The sequence below is a fragment of the Paramacrobiotus metropolitanus genome, unplaced genomic scaffold (genome assembly GCF_019649055.1).
Source record: "Paramacrobiotus metropolitanus isolate TYO unplaced genomic scaffold, Prichtersi_v1.0 Parri_scaffold0000130, whole genome shotgun sequence".
Lineage (NCBI taxonomy): Eukaryota > Metazoa > Tardigrada > Eutardigrada > Parachela > Macrobiotidae > Paramacrobiotus > Paramacrobiotus metropolitanus.
This window is the reverse complement of record NW_026570350.1, coordinates 215,681-234,911: the sequence shown is the minus strand read 5'-3', so window position 1 is coordinate 234,911 and position 19,231 is coordinate 215,681. Positions and strand designations below refer to the sequence as shown.

At 40.0% G+C, this 19,231-nt stretch overlaps 2 protein-coding genes across 2 annotated transcripts; one reads left to right on the top strand and one right to left on the bottom strand.

The window, feature by feature from the left end:
• The first annotated feature begins 325 nt into the window (after positions 1-325).
• On the top strand, positions 326-12,014 carry LOC129598839 (ribosomal protein S6 kinase delta-1-like). The gene is made up of 17 exons (XM_055496919.1): positions 326-800; positions 2,295-2,330; positions 2,410-2,527; positions 3,181-3,296; positions 3,666-3,796; positions 4,766-4,994; positions 5,030-5,264; positions 6,209-6,330; positions 6,862-6,918; positions 6,987-7,058; positions 8,674-8,865; positions 9,483-9,922; positions 10,509-10,813; positions 10,887-10,979; positions 11,288-11,376; positions 11,497-11,592; positions 11,673-12,014. Exons 1-17 carry the CDS (start codon positions 681-683, stop codon positions 11,766-11,768), a joined length of 2,547 nt encoding a protein of 848 aa, XP_055352894.1. The 5' UTR covers positions 326-680; the 3' UTR covers positions 11,769-12,014.
• Positions 12,015-12,263: 249 nt separating this feature from the next.
• On the bottom strand, positions 12,264-18,815 carry LOC129598847 (eukaryotic translation initiation factor 4B-like). Its single transcript, XM_055496923.1, has 8 exons — positions 18,432-18,815; positions 17,975-18,190; positions 17,386-17,678; positions 16,588-16,822; positions 15,538-16,022; positions 14,376-14,599; positions 13,538-13,812; positions 12,264-13,074 (listed from the first exon to the last, which is right to left on the bottom strand). The coding sequence occupies exons 2-8, from the start codon at positions 18,120-18,122 to the stop codon at positions 12,557-12,559; spliced, it is 2,178 nt and encodes a 725-aa protein (XP_055352898.1). The 5' UTR covers positions 18,123-18,190; positions 18,432-18,815; the 3' UTR covers positions 12,264-12,556.
• Positions 18,816-19,231: the final 416 nt, after the last annotated feature.

The following is a 19,231-nucleotide window of genomic DNA, read 5'->3' as shown; positions in this document are numbered from 1 at the left end:
CATAATATTCCGCTTATTTCTGTATCGTGCATGCTTCATCATTCAGCACACCGAGAGTTCTCGAAAAACCACTAAACATTTCACCAACAAATACCTCATACGTCAGGAAAACTTTTAGTCTGGAACTTAAAATCATTGCAGATCGAATGAACAAGGCAACGAAATATGTTCACCATTAATTTTCCATATCCAATATTTAAATATTCATTTTTACTTCTGCGAAAGCCGCGACCGCACCGCGACGGCGCTGGCCAGCCGCAGCACGCTTGACCGCATTCGTTGCGCAGTCGGTGGTGAATTCGTGATTAATCATGTTTCACTGCACCTGAACTGAATTTTCAGTCTGATTTTCAGATTTTTCCAGCGTTTCCTAACTCCTCTTCAAATTCTCCCATCCGATTCATTTGCATCTATCAGCTTGTGTTTCTTATATTGGATAATTTTTTCTTTGCACCGCAGAAATTCCTTCTGAACGGTTAGCAAGAATACGGACGCTGATTAGTCAGGAAACACTCATCGTGTACTGGTTTTTCATTTTCGTCAGTGTTTTTTTCTGGTTGCTTTCCTTCCTGTGCGATTATGTTGAGGATGCGCTGATGTTTGACCGTTGTAACGCGTGAACCAGTGGCGTCGTTGTCGGGACGTTGAGGGGCCATGTGGGTGCGTTACCGTGCACGGATATGATCGGTAGCAATCCGCGTGTGGATGAGCGCAGCGCCAATCGCAGTTCCTGGCACTTTCTCGTCTCCGAGACGCAGCGTCACGTGCGCGGCCACACACTCTACAAAGTCACACTCCAGGTACGCAGTTTTCTCCAGTTTGTGCTGTTGCTGACAACGGCAGGAACATGGCGACGAGTGTAACAGTAAAAAGAAGATCGTTTCGGGAAAAACAAGAATTTCCATTTTTTTTGCATTTTTCATGATTTTGTGCTTGTTTTAGTTTTTTTATTTTTTTCCAAAGTAATTTTCTTTTTCTACGACTTGTTGGGATTATTTATAATTTTAGTGTGTCTTTTTAAATTTTTTTTTGGGCAGCTTACAGTGGACTGCATATTATCCGTGTCTATTCATTTTGTCCACCATTCATTTTGTCCACCCATCGTTTTGTCCACCCATCGTTTTGTCCACCATTCATTTTGTCCACCCATCGTTTTGTCCACCCATCGTTTTGTCCACCATTCATTTTGTCCACCATTTATTTTGTCCACTATACAATTCATAGAGTACGGTATTTTTATTTTCTATAAGACAAAGCTAGTGTGAAATGAATTTAATAAACTGAGATGCGCGCAGCAATCTAAAACATAATACTTTGTATGAGATTGTATACACACGCAATTGTATATCATTAGTATTCGTTACTGTGATTTCAGTTCGCATGCCATTACAACAATAATATAATGCTGGTTATTAAAATTTTGGCATATTTGCACGTAATACTGATAACGTACCCAGTACTGCGCAGCTGTTTATGCGTCTCGAAACTGAGCGGGTTAAGTAATACAGACAGTAGGCATTGAGGCAAGAATACAGATGAGTTCGATTTATGCACATGATGTAGCGCGCATCTAATTCCTTGCATCTGCAAGTACGTATACTTCTATGTAAATCGAACTCCTTTGTCAGTTGAGTGTTAAGAATGATATTATTATCTGAAAGTCGAAGAATAAAAAATACATTGAGCACGATATCCTGCGCAATTAGATTGTGATTATTTATATATGATAATAATGGCTGAGGTGACGTTTTCTGACTAATCGGAAGAGTGCTGAACTATTAAAATTTGTCCACCACACGAGTGGGGACAAAATGAGTGGTGGACAAAATGAGTGGTGGACAAAATGAATGGTGGACAAAATGAATGGTGGACAAAATGAATGGTGGACGAAATAATAGGAAGCCATATTATCTGTTTGCCGAAATCTAGATTTTAAATAAAATAATTTAATTTTTGAAGTTTTTGTCAATATTTGCAATTTGATTATTTATTGCTGTTTTCCTGTTAGTTTTGTTTTTCGTGAAAATAATCATTTTTTGCATAATAAGGATCGTTAGCCTAGTAGAATGATTAATACTTTACAATTTACATTAATTGATTATTAATTGATTACATAAATTGCATTAATTATCAAAATTCCGTATTTTGGTGGTTTGATTTTATATTTCTATTGGTGTAATATTTTTATTATTTTTTAATAATATATATTTATGTTTCTCGTTTCGTTTATCTACAATATCAAATAACTCTGCAGAAGGAAATTAAAGTTTTGTACCGTTTTTTGTCTTATACAGATTATTCCCGTGGATATTTCAGCAGCGGTGCAGGAGGTGGGTTTTCCTTTGATTGTAATTAGAAAAATGATTTCCTCGGATTCTAAATGACGTCGATGTGTTTATCCCGGGGCAGATCATCTGGTGGAAGCGTTACACGGAATTCCACACCGTCCACAAAGTCCTCTCGCAGCTGCACACGGCGCTCTTCCTCAAGGGAACATTTCCGGTCTTCCCCAAACCCACGGTCTTCCGTAAGACGCGGCCGTCATTTATGTTTTCAATATCCGTTCGGTGTTCCGCGAAGTTTTACCGTTTAAGTTAATTAATTTCCCACTTATCACGTATTTTCCCGTGAAATATCAAACTGGCTCGATATGAGCCTGGCTTCCGGTTATTCGGGGTTTCTTCGCGAGCGCGACATTATTATCAATAATTTTTTCGTATATAATGATATATATTTATGGTAAAAATAATGGATTACCGATTTTTACCATTGTTAAGTTGCCTGTAAATTAAATTTCAGTAGAAGTACACTGGAAAAATTGATTTCGTGCGTTTTGCTATTTTTAACAATTTTTCGTGGTAATTTTTTTCTGACTTGGTCTACAAAAATACTGCCGTATTTCTTACAATTTCTTTCTTCTTTTTGTACGGCCGGAAAATGAGCTGCCGTTAATTTTCCATTTTTTTGTTTTGATTTCTTTAATTTTTTTATTAATCAATTTAGTTTGCTGATCGTCCTGAAATATATTCCATGGCATTATACTGTAATTACGTGTTGTGAATTATTGTGTTTTATTTAATTGTTTATTTTCTCGGGACAATAACATGCGCATGACGTGAATAAATTGCCTGTGTGGATTATGTATCCCGCCGATTATGATCTTGTTGTCATCCTGGTCAGATCGTCTGGAAGAGCCGGTAATCGAAGCCCGTCGGCAAGCGGCGGAGAAGCTGCTCAACTTCATCGCCGGCTTCCCCATTCTCTGCCGTCACGATGCCTTCCGCGATTTTCTAAAGGTAAGCAAACATTTTATATTTTATCAACGGCTTATAACGTACGTACTGTATCTATCAGTATCCACTTATTTTTTGTGTATTTTATTTGTTTCGTCGTTAAATTTTTGTGGAATATTTTCTTATATTTTTTTTGGAACATTTTCTTATATTTTATACTTTGCTTATAACGCACGTATCTACCCAGTACCTACTTATTTTTGCGTTTTATTTGTTTCGTCGTTCAATTTTTGTGGAATATTTTCTTATATTTTTTGGAACATTTTCTTGTATTTTATTTAATACACGGCTTATAACACACGTATCTTCCCACTTATGTTTTGTGCATTTTATTTGTTTCGTCGTTAATTTTTTGTGATTTAATTTTTACAGGACGGCGAAGAGATAACACACGCGATTGGCGATTTCGACACCACCGAGCCGCTCCGTCCACAGCGCCTGTACGCCCTCACTCCAGGACCCAGTGGAAGTGTGGATGATGAGTCCTTGTCTGATGATATCAGGTAAACAAACACCGAATAAAATAAATTTTGTTCGGCGAATACTGGATTTAATTTCTTATTATTTTATTCGAATTTTTTTATTTTGAAAATCAAATTAAACAGAATAAAGTGTTCCTCGAATGAAACTAGTTTGACTGGAAATTACAAGGAAATAATAGTGAATATTCACCGTAAAATCAGCAAAAATAATTGGCCGCGCTAAATATTGTCAACGCAATTTTCAATGCACGTTTTATCAACGATAAAATCGAAGTACCGGCATTGCCATCATACTACGATATTTCATTATAAATTATTTATCCAGTTATACTCGACTTTATGCTTTTGACATTGAAAACGTTTCACCGTGAAAACGTTAAATGGTCGTTCAAAAGTTACTGTCTTTGCGATTTTATATCCATGCTTTTTTTACCCGAATGGTTAATCATAAGGGAAATTCTTAACAACGAATGGTAATGTTAATACTGGACAATTGCCGTTTGCGCTGTCTCGTTGGTATCAAAAATTAATCTGTTCTTTGAAGGTTTCATTGTGCAAGTTTTCTATTGGAACACTAATGTGAATTATGTGATAATTTTTTTTGCCGAATTATTTTTAGAGAAAAAAATAATTTTTATTCCAGATTTCATTTTTTCTGTGCTCATTTTGATTTAGTTTTTTAGAAAATTCTTTTTCCAATTTGTTGATATTGTTTAAATTAATTATTGTTGCTGTATTACAGTAATTGTTGTTTGTATCGTTTGTATTAATTATTGTACTTGTTGGTAGTAAATATTATAGTTGACTTGTTGTTATGTTTGTTTTATTATTGCTGGTGTTACTTTGTTTGGATTATTTGTTTATTTAATTGGTTCGTTTTACTGTTTTCAATTTTTTTGGGAAATGTTCCTGGTGAAAATTGTTTAATAATATTTTAAACGATATTAATATTATTTTACAAATTCTGCATGTAATCGTTTCGCTCGGCAGTCTCGACAGCAATCTAAGCCCACGCCTCCTCTCACCCATCAGCGGCATCTGGCGGCACCGCTGCTCCGACGCCGAAGACGACCCAACCGCCGCCGCCCCTCCAGTTCCCCCCCGGACCATGCCTCCCCGGCGTCCCTGCTGGACTCCCCCCTCACCACCCCCGAACCCCTGCCCGCCCTCCTCCTCCTGCCCTCCCGGCCCCTCGATGACCTGCTGTCGCCGACGTCCTCCTCCGATCTGCTGAGCAGCACCCCCACCGACGAGGAGACCACGCCCACCATGCCCCCGCTGCGCCCCACCCCGGCGGCGTACGTGGCCACGCTGCTGCAGGCGGAGGGTGGGCGGGAGACGGCGACACCGCCCGGCGAGGCGGAGGATTATCTGTTTATCGCCGGGCATCATCTGGCACGGGCCAATGATAAGGAGTTGGCCGGGGATTTTGAAGTGGCGTTTGGACTGTATAAACTGGGGATTGATATTCTGCTGCGCGGCGTGCAGAGTAGGTGGTGCGGGATTTTTTGTTGATTAATTTTTTTTTTTATTTTCGGGAATCTTAAATGTTTTTTGCGATTTTGTTTGAATTTTTTGTAACGATACTAATAAATGGATTTTAGAAATCAGGAGTAATAATTTTGATTTACATATGTTCTGTATTTTTGTGAATTTTTAATTTATTTGCTATTCTATTCAGATTGTTGTATTTTATTCTGATTTTATTATAAATGAATTTATATGAAATGATAAGGAATTGATTTGTCTTCTTTATTTTTGAGAATTTTTAACTTCCTCTGGTTTTGCTCAGATAAGTCAAATTGATTACCTTTACAAGGAAAATTAGGATGAATGGATTTATTTTGTTTATTTTAGTCAATCTGTAATTACTGAATTCGTTATGTTTGTTATAAATTAAAGTTTCTGTATAACGAATTATGGGAATAGTTCTGCGATTATTTCGTTATTAATAAAACAGGGATGCATAGTAAAACAGAGATTTATAAGAATTTGAGGAATAAAAAATAAAATGCCTGCAGCAGAACTCGCATTAAGATAAATACGAAGGAGAACCGGTAAAAATATTTTTACTTTTTCTGCTACGAAAAAAGATCTTGTTCAGGTCTGACCGCCTGAGATAAAAACAAAAATATCGCGGGCGCAGTACACGACCGTGTGCTTGTGGTGCTTATCGTAGTGTAGTGGCGCGTTGACGACTGCGTTGAAATGGCGCTGTTGAACTTGAATAATTTTCATGAAGTAGTAGCATTGACAGCTATTTTTACCTATGAGATAAATGGGAATTAAATTTGTCGGCCGCCATTGAGTAGCTGATCATCAATTCTTGTCGCGTAAAGTTATGGATCTGTTAAAATTAAAATCCCTGAAGGCTGGAACAAGTAGACGGGAAATATTTCTATGAAATAATTGGTGTGTTGTTTGGTCGCGCAGCCGACGAAGATCCGGTGCGGCGGGATGCCGTGCGACGGAAAGCCGGGAAATATCTGAGCAAGGCGGAGCAGCTGTATAACGAGTATATTTCTACGGAGGTCAGCCATAACGTCGAACCACTGGTGCGAATTTCGGGAATAACATTATAATTAGCATGTAATAATAGTGATTAGCATTAGTAATTGTAATGCAGTAATAATGGAAAATACTGAGGAATTAGTATGGCAAATTCTACAATTATTACGTTTGTGCTGTAAAGATTAACCTCTTTTTTATGGCGTACGCTAGTAATGTTATGTTTTTATTTTTTGTGATATTTTTGAAGTGTTTTAGAATAATTACAGACTACAGTAAACTAGTAATAATAAGAAAAATCATGATAAGTTGTTTGATAAGTTCTACCGTTATTTCGCTTATATTTTAAAAATAATCTGTGACTTTGGCGTATGCTGATAATTGTATATTTTTTGTTTTATGAATTCTTTTTGAACTTTTTAAAATTGTCTATTTCTTGAGTACGTAATTGTTGACGGTTTTTGATTTGATTAGGTTGTCGTATTTTTCCGCTTTGCATAAAAAGCCGTGACAGACGTTTCTAGGAAGAAGGGATGTTATTAATCTTGAAAATAGCGCTTTTCTTGTCTCCCCGACAGATCCATTCCGAGTATTCCTCGGCGGCGGCATCACGCGCCCAGCTGGCTCAGTTTACAGTTGAGACATGATTACACCGCGGAAATTAACTTTCTCCCTGCTGATCCCGTTGTATATCGCGTTGCAGGTGATTGGTGTCGTGGATGCCGGCGTCGTCCTCGTCATGCATCGCACCACACGCGACAACTTCGTCATTAAAGTATGCAGGGATATTTCTGTTGACATTTTTACCGTGGTCGTAGTGTTTTCAGTGATTTCTCTGTATTAGTAACGGTCTATGGCAGTAATTTTTTAGTCTCAACCAGAAAAAACTGTAATTTGTTACACGTAAAATTTATAAGTTTTTCTCAAAAAGATATTCGTCAAGAATCCGAATGTTTTCTGTTTGTTACTGACCTTGAGTAACTTTCTTTCGATATTTTCTAGGCTGAAAATTTGTAATAATTCCTGATCGATTTATTCGTAAAGAAAAATCAGCACACTGAATGCTGATGCGATGAAATCAAATGATATTGTTACTACTTTATAAAATTGAAAAAAAATTTTATAAAATTAAAAAATTAAATTAATTTATGGAATCAAATTACAAAGCAGATTAACTGAACACTCGCGATCGTATTAGAAACAGACGGCAAATAATCAGTGTTTCTTTAATGCGGTTTAAACTAGTGCCCTGCAACGGAGTACAAAATTGCGTCCAGTCCGATCCGAACTTAAAAAATTTTATCCGAACCCAGTCCGACTCCGAATTCTAAAAATCGTACTCCGACCAATCCGATCCGAAAATATTTTTTGGCCAATCCGGAACCCACTCCGATCCAATCCGAAAAATTTTCCGAAAGAATATTGCTTAATTTTATTACACATCCCCAGATTAAAAAAAATTTAATGCCGAAGCAGTTAAAAATTTTAATGCCGAAGTACCGTAACATGGCATTCAAAAAAATTTTAGCCATGTTGTCGGTAGCCAAAAGACTTCAGAATTCACAGGTACAAGTTTCTTGGGCATAATAAAGGTTAAGCTAGAGGATTTATATATACAAGATTTTTTAGGTGAATTTAGTTCTTTAGCACTACAGTGTTGAAGCAATTGGAGAGGTTAGTTATCTATCCTCACTGTCAGATATCTGTATCAGATCTTTTTGTTGTATACGCTTCAGGCCACGGATTACCCACGTATTAGTTAGGTTCAAAAATAGGGACAGAAATTTAGAGGGAGGGATGTTTCTAAACGTCCGGAACTAAAAATTAATGGTAGTTTCGTGCATTCCTTAGTGTAAGTTTATATTATTATATATAATGTTAGTATATATAATTAGAATATATTATTATTGTTATCTTAATCTCAAGTATTAATCGAATTACAAGTGCTGCAAATAAAATTGGGAAGTCGGTGCCTAGCGAAACTTACTGAGCTGCACAACACATGTGGTCCGTTTAAACTTTAAACATTCAGCACAAGGCGATATTCTGTGATTGTCGTAGTGTAATGGCACATAGCAAGATAGCTTGAAATCCTTGAGCGTTTGTGTAGGGTGAAATTAAATCCCGTTAACTGTTTCTTGACATCTGCTGATTTTTTTTAATAATTAATTCAGTTTTTAAATGAATATATATGTTCCGTTTTGTCGGAGTTGTTTCTGTTTTGCTGTACTTTTTTTCTTGAAAAGCTTTGTTGAATTGTCTATGAGACGAGTGATTCTGGGGTACTGGCTCGTGGCAGTTAATTATAAAAAAATGCCCTTTTTGTCCTGTCCCACGCGCGTGTTGCATGGAAGACGATGCCAGAATAATCCTGTGAATCATTCGCATAGACACTGCGCAAATCCCCCGGTGTGTTGGCGCGGAAGCGTGATCAGCGCACGATCATTCCCCTGGGCGGCCACAAGCACATGGTGCAGCTGCACTACTTCGTCGAGACGGATGACGCCGTCCATCTCGTCCTGGAACGCGCTCCCGGCGGGAAATTGTGGAACTACATTGCCCATCGGATGTCCGTCGCCGAAGTAGGTTTACCGGAAAATTTACGATTAACGCAAAATTAAACTGCGGTTTTACTTAAAAAAATCTGAATTAAAAACGTAAAATATTTTCCATTGGTAGTAGAGTGTTTTTGCAAAAAATTAAGAAATATTGCATATTTTTGTTTAATTGTGAGTTTCTTCTGAATTGATTTGCGCTGCTGTTTCAGTTTGATTGAATTAAATCCACCGTTTTCGGCTTGCAAGATTTATTGAGTCATAAATAAATAATATGCTTTTTTGTGATTTTGTATTCCATTGTTTTGGTAGAATTATTTAATACGGTAGATGTGTTGACATTTTCCTGTACATAATTTTGATACAATTATTTTAGAATTTATTTCGTAGAGCCTGATTTACGTAGTAAATCAGTTTTTAAAAAACAAAACTAATAAAGTACATAATTATTATTAACTGCATTAGTGAATAAATTAATAGATATTTGAAATATTAATTAGAAAGTATTAAAATTTGTTAATAAATATTTTTTAAACTTTCGTGAAATATATGTCTGAGGTCGGTTTTGAGTTGAATAAAATCGAATAAAATTCAAGTAAAATTGGGAAGACTTTGGAAAATTCCCCCACCTGTTCCTTTCACAGGATTCGCCTAAACCCCGCCTGCCCACCTCCGACTCGGTGTCGTCCAACCTTTCTACCACCAGCAGCGACGGCTCGACCTCCTTCGCCAAACTGATGCACTCCATCGACGCCGCGGCCCCGCCCCCCGCCGGCGGCTCCTCCTCCGAGTACGCCGCCCTCTTCTACAAGTTCGTCCCCGACGCCGACGCCCAGCAGCGCTCCCGCACCTCCTCCCTGGCCTTTCTGGAGCGCTCCACCTCGGCGGACGCCCCGGAGACGCTGGACAGCGGCGACATGCTCCCGGATTGGGCGGACACGTCGGAACCGATAAATCGCGTCCACCCGGATGCGTTGTACCTCCAGGACATGGAGCCGCTGGCGTCACCCACCTTGCGGGGCCTGGAGAACTGGCGGGATGTCGGGGAGATTGATTCGCAGCAGCTAATCGCCAAATCCAAAGAGTAGGACGATTTTTACCAGTATTTTCATTAATTTCTGCCCTTTTTTTGCTGTTTATTTGATTATCTGTTTAAAAGCCTATTTGGCTGTTTATTTAGATGTGTAATTATTTTGCTATTGATTTATCTGGTTATTTACTTGTTTATTATAAATTTGTTTGATAAGTTTTTCAGTTTTATTTATTGTATAACAAAATTTGTCAACGCTACTTATTTATTTAATTCAATTGATTTATACATTAGTTATCCATTTATTCATTTAACTAGCTATTTAATTACGTGGCTATTTATGTAGTACCAGTTTATTTATGGATTAATTTGTCTGCTTATTTATACCGTTACCAATTTTGTATGTTGTTTAATTTGTCTGTTGATTTGTCTAATTTTATTTCCTTTTTATTTATTTGATTACATGTTTAATTATACATATATCTATTTGTTTATTAGATTATTTATCGATTTATTTAACCAGTGGTGTATCTGTTTATTAGTCTAAACGTGTACGTAAGTGCCTGTTTATTTATTTTTAATAATTATTTTCTCGTTATATTAGGCTTGTATTCTAATTTTCAGCAATTTTCCTTTGTAGATTGTTGTTGTCGGTGGACAAGGTCATCAGCATCCCGGAGGTCCAGCGCGCCGTGACCCCGGTGGCACCGGTGACCCTCCCGGAGCCGGAAGGAGCTGACAGCGTTCCCGGGACGGACGAGACCCTTCTGGAAGACACCGTGATCGAAGAAGAGGCTCCCACGATGTCCGGGGACCTCCGGAAGGTCCCCGAGGCCCTGGTCCGCCGGTGGATGGCGGAGATTGTCCTGGGCGTGGAGGCGCTGCACGAGCTGGGGATTGTGTGCGGGGATCTGCACTGGGATAATATTCTCCTGGGTGATAAAGGTCAAAAACTCATTTTTCCATAAAATAACAATTTGCAGCAAGTTTCGTATTAATTTCTGATTTTTTTTTATAGGGCGCATCAAGTTGACGTACTTTAGTCAATGGAGTTCTGTGATTAAAGAGGATGATTATGCGTGTTTAACGGATAACGCTCACATTCCGCCTGGTAAGTTTCCTGTGAAGAAAAAAAATTGGTTTTACATTTTTTTAAAAATTATTTTATGGAATTAATAGAAAAAATGACATTTGTATTTTTCGGATAATTTTTTGTATTTGTTTTTAAATGCTTAACGCGACTGGGATTTTGTTTTTTTCCCAGTATTGTGTGCTGTCAGGTTCAGTAAAATTTGCATGGAAATTTATTTCCATAATTTACGGGTATTAATTTTTACATTGTTAATTTTAACGGGAATTTAATTCCGAAAATTCCCATTTAATTCTGTATTTAATATCCGGCGTTGTTATTGAAAATAGAATTGCGGCGCGGTCGGCGGGACGTGATGGATCCGGTGGCCGATTCCTGGAGTATCGGCGTACTGTTATTTGAATTACTGACGGGCCAGGTGAGATTATTTCATAATTAATTAAATTTCAATTTAATTATTAATAAAAATTTTTTTTGCCTTTTATAATGGGAATTTTTCTCGATTTTAAATAATTTTATTTGTCCTTGAAAATTCCAGAGATTTTCCGAAATCAACGTCCCGACGCCCAATGCTCACCGCTCATTCCGCATCCCGGCTGACCTTTCCGCGGAAGCTCAAGATTTATTGCGAAAGGTGATAAAAAATAATATATTTTATTTTTTGTAGTATTTTTAATGATCTAATTTTTTGATTATTTTAATTGTTAATTGCAGTTGTTAAAGTACAGTCCGCGTGAACGGCTGACGTTAATGGAGACCAAAGAGCATCCCTTCTTCCGCTCCCTGGAATGGCGACGTCTCCAGCCCTGACCAAATTCATCATTCCCGTTTCGGCAGACATCGGGATGCAGCGTGCGACGAATAATTATTATTAATTTAATAACAATTCGCCGATTAATTTTTTTACAGATTTTCTATTAATTTATTTTTCTATGCCCGTTTCTAATTCCTGTTTTTATTACTGAAGTGTGTCATTCTCTAGTGCCATTCGTGTGATTTATTCCCTGCTGGATTTCTCTGTATTTAATTCTATGTTTTTGCGGGTGAATTTTGACAATAAATACTGGTTTTTAATTTAATTTTCCGCTAATTTGAATATTTCTCCAGTTACCGGTAAATACGGTTTTTTAATGCTGTTTATTTATTTTATCATTAACGATAAATTCCGCTCATCAGTTTTCCAGTTACCGATGAGTTCTCGTTAATAATTTCCAATCAATAACGGTAAAATATTTGGTTTGTTGAAACTAAGATTTTCTAAATAATTCTTTTTTTACCAATAAATACGTTGTATTAAATTTCCCATTAATGATAAATACTGTTTATTAATTTTCCCGCCAGAAATTACTCAAGAACACTGACCAACAAAAGCGATTAATAAACCTACAGCACACACAGACAGAGAATTCTAACCACAAATTCCTACGCCGACAAAAAAAAGGAAACCAAACAAAACCAAAAAATCAACCTCCACATTAAGCCAAAAAAGCAGCGTGCACACACAACCCACATTTTTCCTATTAATTTGTAATTTTTCCGCGACTACCAATAATTAAACCGAAAACAAAAATTAATTCAACCGCCCGACAAAAAAAAATTCACTCCTTCCCCTCGTCACGCCCACCCCGTCGGGGGCCCCGCCCCCCACCACTTCCACTCCCGTTTCGGGGGGCCGCCCCCGCCCCCGTCGCCCCCCGATTATTCCGAGGGGCGCCGCCGCCCCGCCCCGAACTATTGGTGAACGTCCGCGTCCCGTAGGCGGTGGCCACGCCCCCGCCCCCTATGGGGCCCCCCGAGGGGCGACCGCTGTGCTTGCGTCCGTGGCTGACCGTGGTGAATTCGCCGTCGTCGCTGTGCTGGGCCGAATGACCGCCGCCCGATGGGTGGGCGGCTTCATCGCCGTTGTGATCGTCGCCACCGCCCTCGGGATGCGGTTCATTGACGCTGCTGCTCTCGCTGGCGTTGCTGCTGGTCTGGCGCAGGATGCGATGCTTCTCCTGCAGATGCGGGTTGAACAGTTCCGGTGGGGGCGGGGCGGAGGCCCGTGGGGGGCCGCCGCGTCCGCCGCCGCGGTGGTGATCCATGTCGCGGCGCGGTACAAAAGCACCGTTGGAAGCTGCGGAAAAACACCAGGAATAAATCATCGCATTTTTTTACTGTTTTTTACTTGCTCGAAATTTTTAGTATTTATACGAGAAAAAAAGTTAAGTAACAGGAAACTAACAGCATACAGTAACTGAATTATACACAATTTAATAATTTTACCAGGCTTTTAAATGCTCATCGATTAAGCCAGTTTGTTACCAATTAACGATTATCAATGCTCGTTAATTAAAATCATTTAGTCAACTCATTAATCAGTTCTAATTGCGAGCACTAATGCTCCTTAATTAAAATAGTCTTAGTCTATTTATTAATCATTTATAATAACTATTACTGCTCATAATAGTTAATTAAAATCATTCCGTCAATTTAATATTATTATTACTAAAAATCATGATTTTTTACAAGACTATTACCGATATCTCAGTCTTATTTGAATGAAGGATTAATTCGGTAATTCGTAGTACAATATTTACCTGCGGACTGCAGCTGGGTGGGCGGCGGGCCGGCCAGCTTCTTGTCGCGCTCGGCAGCCGCCCGCGCTTCGGCGTCGGCACGGGCCTTGGCGCGCGCTTCCTCCTCCTCGCGGCGGCGCTTCTCCTCCACCTCCCGCTCGCGGGCGGTGGTGTCCACCGGCTTCGCTCCGCCGAAGATGGCCGAGCTGCTGGCCGTCGGGGTCGGCGTGCCGGCGCCGGCGGCCCCGGAGGCGGCCGGCTCCTCCACCGGTTTTGTGCGCGGTACCAGATTCAGCCTAATCGAAGCATGTATATTATTTCTTTATACTGATGGCAACGATGTTTTATACTGATGGCAACTGGCGACCAACGATTAACGAACCAAATCAAGGACATCTTGCTTATTATTTTATCAATGTATTATTGAATAGTGGATCATTTTACTGTTAACTGTCTTGTCATCATCAATCATTCCGTCCTTACACTGTCAAATCGACGTAAATCAATACACAATAATTAATCACATCGAAGATAATAAATACGCCAATAAATATAGAAATAAATATGGCAGCTGAAAAAAAATTGATTAATTGAGTAGATTAATTACAAAAAAATAGAATTAATTGCTAAACCATAAAAAACTTATTTCTTTAATTATTCAGTCATAATAAACGTGGCACACAATCACAGCTGTCACCTTTGAGTGGCCAAATCAACAACGAAATGATTTCAGTGAATTAAATCGGTCAAAATTATTATAATGAAATTAGCAGACTAATCTTCCGACACAATTACGAATAAATTCTGGTACATTTCGATCAAGCAACCATGAACTGTTTTGAATGTCGTATGTACGTACTTGGGACGCTGCGGCGGCGCGTTATGCGCCGGCGGGGGCGCGGCGCCCTGTGAATCGCGGGAATCCTGCCGGCTGAGCGGCTCGCGGGATATCTGCGGCGTGAAATTACTGCGGCGCATCTGCAGGCCCTGGTCGCCGCCCGAGGCGCCGGCGGCCTCCCCGCTGTACGAGTCCGTGCGCTGAAAGGAGTCATTGCGACGGATAACCGGATCCCGGTCGCGATTCTGCCAATAGTACGACAATCAGTCATAAAAAATTTCAACTCAGTGAAATAAAGCAGAACTGATTCAAATTTTATGATAAATACATACATCGACATTCCCGAACAAATCGACGGAAAAAAACGCAGCCAATTTTATTGATACCATTTAATTTTTTCAACAAAATAAAACATTTTATTATTATTTTAAAACGATTAAGGGATTAAAGGATTATTTAAGTTTTCTGTTTAATTTTTCGTTACAAAAAATCACCGTGAGAAAACGCTAACACTTTACACGCAACTTTCCATTAATATTACCAAAAACATGAAAAACACCAGTCCCATCCAGGCACCAATTGCGGGCAGTATAATCGTTTATTTAAACGCCACCGCCAGGGCACACCGATACCCAATGAAGACCCGATGAGTTAATTTCGATATATCGTTCAATAGAAATCTTATCAGCAGTCGATAAAGACGGCGCAGAATTTTTGTTGATAACCCACTGTTTTGATATTTTTGCCCAACAACGTCAAATGGAAATCTTACATAATTGGTGTCACTAAACGTAAATATTCATCACTGAACGTACTGTAAATATTCTATCGGCAAAAGAATCGTACTACTTGCGAATATTAATTTAATTTTTTACACATCATGCCTTCATTATTTTTAATTTTTTCCAATTTTTTTACCTTTTCTTTTCTCCATTTTTCAACGTTGTTAATTGTTAATTATTACCATGGAAATATTTCCTGGATACGCACATCATGGTTTAGCAAACAAAATTAATAACAATAAAAAAAATTATTTTATAAATTAAAAAAGAATGGTTTAACAAAGGAAATTAATAAAACAAAAGAAAATTATTTTTATTAATTAAAAAAAGAATGGTTTAATAAAGAAAATTAATAAAAATCCTAAAACGTCCAAAACCGGCTAAAATTTACTCCGCCTTACCGCTGGCGCATCGAACCCGCGTCGTCCCGGTCCGCCGCGGTCCCCACCGCGCCCGCCCGCGGGGGCGCCACCCCCAACCCCTCCGTAGCGATCCCCGCGTCGTCCCATCCCGGTATCATAATCCGGCGGCGGCAGATCCCCGTAGGAAGTGTCCCGGCTCATGGGGCGGGACGAGGGATGCGAGCCATACGATCCGCGCGACATGGTGTCGTCCCGCGAGTCCGCCCGCTCCAGACCGCCTCCACTGCCGCCGCCCACGTCGAAACGCGGTCCGCGCTCCTGGTTGAAGGGCTGCACGTGCGACGGCACGGCCGCCGGCGGGGGGCGCTCAAAGGGGCGCGTGTCGAAGCGGGAGTCCATGCCACCGAAACCGCTGCCGCCCGGCGGGCGCCGGTCGCCCTGCGGAGGAAGGGCGGGGACGAAGGAGCGCTCGAAACCACCGCCGCCGCCGCGGAAGTCGTCGTCGCGTGTCGGCGGTCGCATATCTACCGGGAAATAAATTAAATCATGTTATTACTACCAGTAAAAAATACCACATAGTACGATAAAAGAAAACCTAAAATCGATCAATCGAAATATTACGGCTGCCCTTCGTGAATAAAAATTAGAAATACAGTACTAAAATAAACTGTTTACATCATACTATTTTATTTATTATTTTTCGTAGACCTACCAACTTTTCACTTTGTCTTGTCGTCATTATTATAAGAAAATAAATTAAATAATTAACAAATAATCCACAAATAATTAATAATTACTACTATCGCTTAACAACAATTTTAGTGAACAATAACATTCATTCTAATATGATGCGTTGAAAGTACAATCGGAAGGCGCATTACTGAATTTTTTAAAGATACAGAATTTTAAAAAAAATATAGTAACAACTAAGAAACTGTTGATTGATTTTTGGAACGATGGAAAAATTCCACAAAAATCTGCACAAGAATAAAATTTTCTACTGCGATCTTCAGCGTAAAGCCGTTCGGATGCCGATCATTAATCCTTCACCGGCGAATTACAGTTGTTAAAAAACCGACATATTCGTACCGTCGCGTGTGAAGGGGCGCGCATTATCGTTGGGCATGAGGGGCCGGGTGAATCCCGGCGACGGCTGATCACGCGGCACATCCGGCTGCGCCGTGCGCCAGTTGCCCAGCGTCAGATCCGGACCGCTGCCCCGCCGGTCCATCCCGCCGCGATTATAGTCCCGTCCGCCCCGCTCGCCGCGCTGCTGCTCCATCTCCGACGGCAGCTTCAGATAGATCTTCCGCCCGGTGATCGCCTACACCGCCATACAACCGCACAATTATTAACTTCTCATTTAATTATCAAATTTATCTTAAGTTATAATTAGCATCCCTGCAATTATTTTCAAAATTTATTCGGATCTATTGTTCAGTGATCGATACTTAACATCATCAATTTCACTGTCTGTTTTAATTTGCACTTATTTTATACACTTGATGCTTCAGTTTCATGCAGCAACTGAATTTTTCACAAAATTATTCCTGAATTTTCACGAGCTTTATTCTGATTTTCTTTTTACCACATATTCATAAATTCATTCATCAGTTCAATTTTCATCAATCTCCATGCTTTCAAAGGTATATTTTTAATTCCGTAATTTCCTCTTCAATTTATCCGATTCAATTTTATTTAATCTGACTCTTCAGTAACTCTTCTTTATTTTACTTTTCAATTTATTCCAGTTTTTAACTATACTTATTTCAGTTACTCGAGAATTCCTGAGCTCCTTCACTTGAATTTATTCTCTAATTTAATTTGTAATTATTCTTATGTCAATTGTTATTCTCAGTATCATCGCCTCCGTGGCGATGGCATTACCGAATCGGATTTCTCCTTGAGAGCCCGGATGAGGAGATCGCGCGTGTCGAACTCCACCATGGGTGGTTTGCGGCGGTCCTCGTTGACCTGCACACTACTCGGGACCAGCGGCACGAAGAACTTGACAATCTGCTCGGCGCTGACTTCAAAGGGGGCATTGTTCAGGTACAGGGAGAAGGGCGGGTGCTCGGGGATGCGCGACAGATCCAGCTCGCCGCCCAGCATGGACCGCGGCGCCGAGGGCAGGGCGCCCTTGTCCATGGAGCCCCGCGGACGCCCGGCGGAGTACGGTTCTGTCAACCACCACAAAATCTCACCAACATATTCCTCTTAATTTACATCAACAATAAACCATCAACGAATACGCACAGTATTTTATACCGAATTAAAACGAATTTACAATCGCTTTGCTCGCTTAATTAGCGAATTATTACAGAAAATCGCATTTCACCGACAATTTTTTATAATTTTCCCTGAAAAAAAATTTATAAAAAGGTAAGGAAATATTATAAAAATGTTAGAAGGGTTGGATAAAATTCAGATAAGGAAAATAGCGAGGTTAAGAGATTTTTATAAGGGTACCAGGTACCTGATGGCAGATTGTTCTCCAGTTCGCTGGCCCAATCCAAATCCAGTCCTGTCGCCGCGGTCGGACTGGAATCCCCCAGGAACACATCCAGCGACATGACCGTCTTCTTCCCGCCTTTTTTCCCCTTCTTTCCCTTGGCTTCAGCCATGTTGGCGACCGTGAAAGTGAAGATGAGAAACTAGCACCGCGCTGCTTCGAACGAAGAGCCAATCCGTTCTGTACAAGAAATTCACAACATCCGCCTCAATTTTACCGTGTGAAACAGGCAGAGAAAACATTCAGCGGAATGTGTACTACATTTACATGCTGTGTTGATACGAATCAAGGTAAAATCGGGCCTATTTTACATGAATCAGAGGAAAGCAGGCATAAATTATGACACCCAGGTTCCTCATTGCAACATAGCGTTTCTGCCACAGGGTAAATGTGCGAAAGCAATATTCAAACCTGTACTCACAGTGTCACGGTTGTGTCTCGGACTGGAAGAAGATTTCCCTCACGGATAAAAAGACAAATGTTTTTGCCGTAAATGAACAAGAATTGCGAAATCAAGTACACGTGGTAAAGAGTTGTTTTTTCACTGCGAGATGAAGATCTCACAAATAAAATTTTCCGCAGGATACCGTAGCAAAATTTCGTAGGCCTGCTTTTGCAGCGCAAGTTCGCAAGGACCGATGCAGACTTGGCGTGACGTCACGCCAGAGTAGTGTGTACGTGACCATGTGTAGCGTTTCACACATACTTTAACGCGGGCGTCACGTCGCGAGCATGCTGTTGACTGAGTGTTGTGCCATGAGGGCACACTGAGAAGACCTTCGTTGCGCCACCCGCCATTAATCAAACAGAATCGTGTTTGCACTGGACCATGCGGGTCACGTTTGTTGTCCCACAATTTCCTGTTATCCTTTTTTCTCTCTGGCATGTCATTTGTCACATTAATGATTACACTCTGATAATCTGTTTTTAATTTTTCCCCGGTCAAAGACGTTAATTCTTTTTAATTACCGGAAATATTTATAATTTCACCTGGCGTATCACTGATAAATTTATTCTGTCAGTAAATTGTGTGGAGATAAAATGTAATTTTCCTGTTAAAGATTAGGGGGGAAGAGAATGTTATGTTGTTCACATCCTGCAGCCGATATCGGATAAATGCAGATTATCAATCCCCTTTTCTTTGTGACGTCGACACGCGGCTGGAAAGTTCAATCACCGATAGCGATACCGAACAGCCACGCACACTGTGTGTTCTGACAT

Bases quoted from the DNA above. Each gene is read 5' to 3' on its own strand.
- LOC129598839 (XM_055496919.1), top strand. From the start codon at position 681: ATGATCGGTAGCAATCCGCGTGTGGATGAGCGCAGCGCCAATCGCAGT. The intron at 3,797-4,765 runs GTAAACAAACAC...TTCGCTCGGCAG, and splicing joins TCCTTGTCTGATGATATCAG to TCTCGACAGCAATCTAAGCC. The intron at 11,377-11,496 runs GTGAGATTATTT...TGAAAATTCCAG, and splicing joins TTGAATTACTGACGGGCCAG to AGATTTTCCGAAATCAACGT.
- LOC129598847 (XM_055496923.1), bottom strand. From the start codon at position 18,122: ATGGCTGAAGCCAAGGGAAAGAAGGGGAAAAAAGGCGGGAAGAAGACG. The intron at 14,600-15,537 runs GTAAGGCGGAGT...TACTATTGGCAG, and splicing joins GCGGGTTCGATGCGCCAGCG to AATCGCGACCGGGATCCGGT. The intron at 13,075-13,537 runs GTAAATATTGTA...GTTTTTCCGCAG, and splicing joins CACCCAGCTGCAGTCCGCAG to CTTCCAACGGTGCTTTTGTA.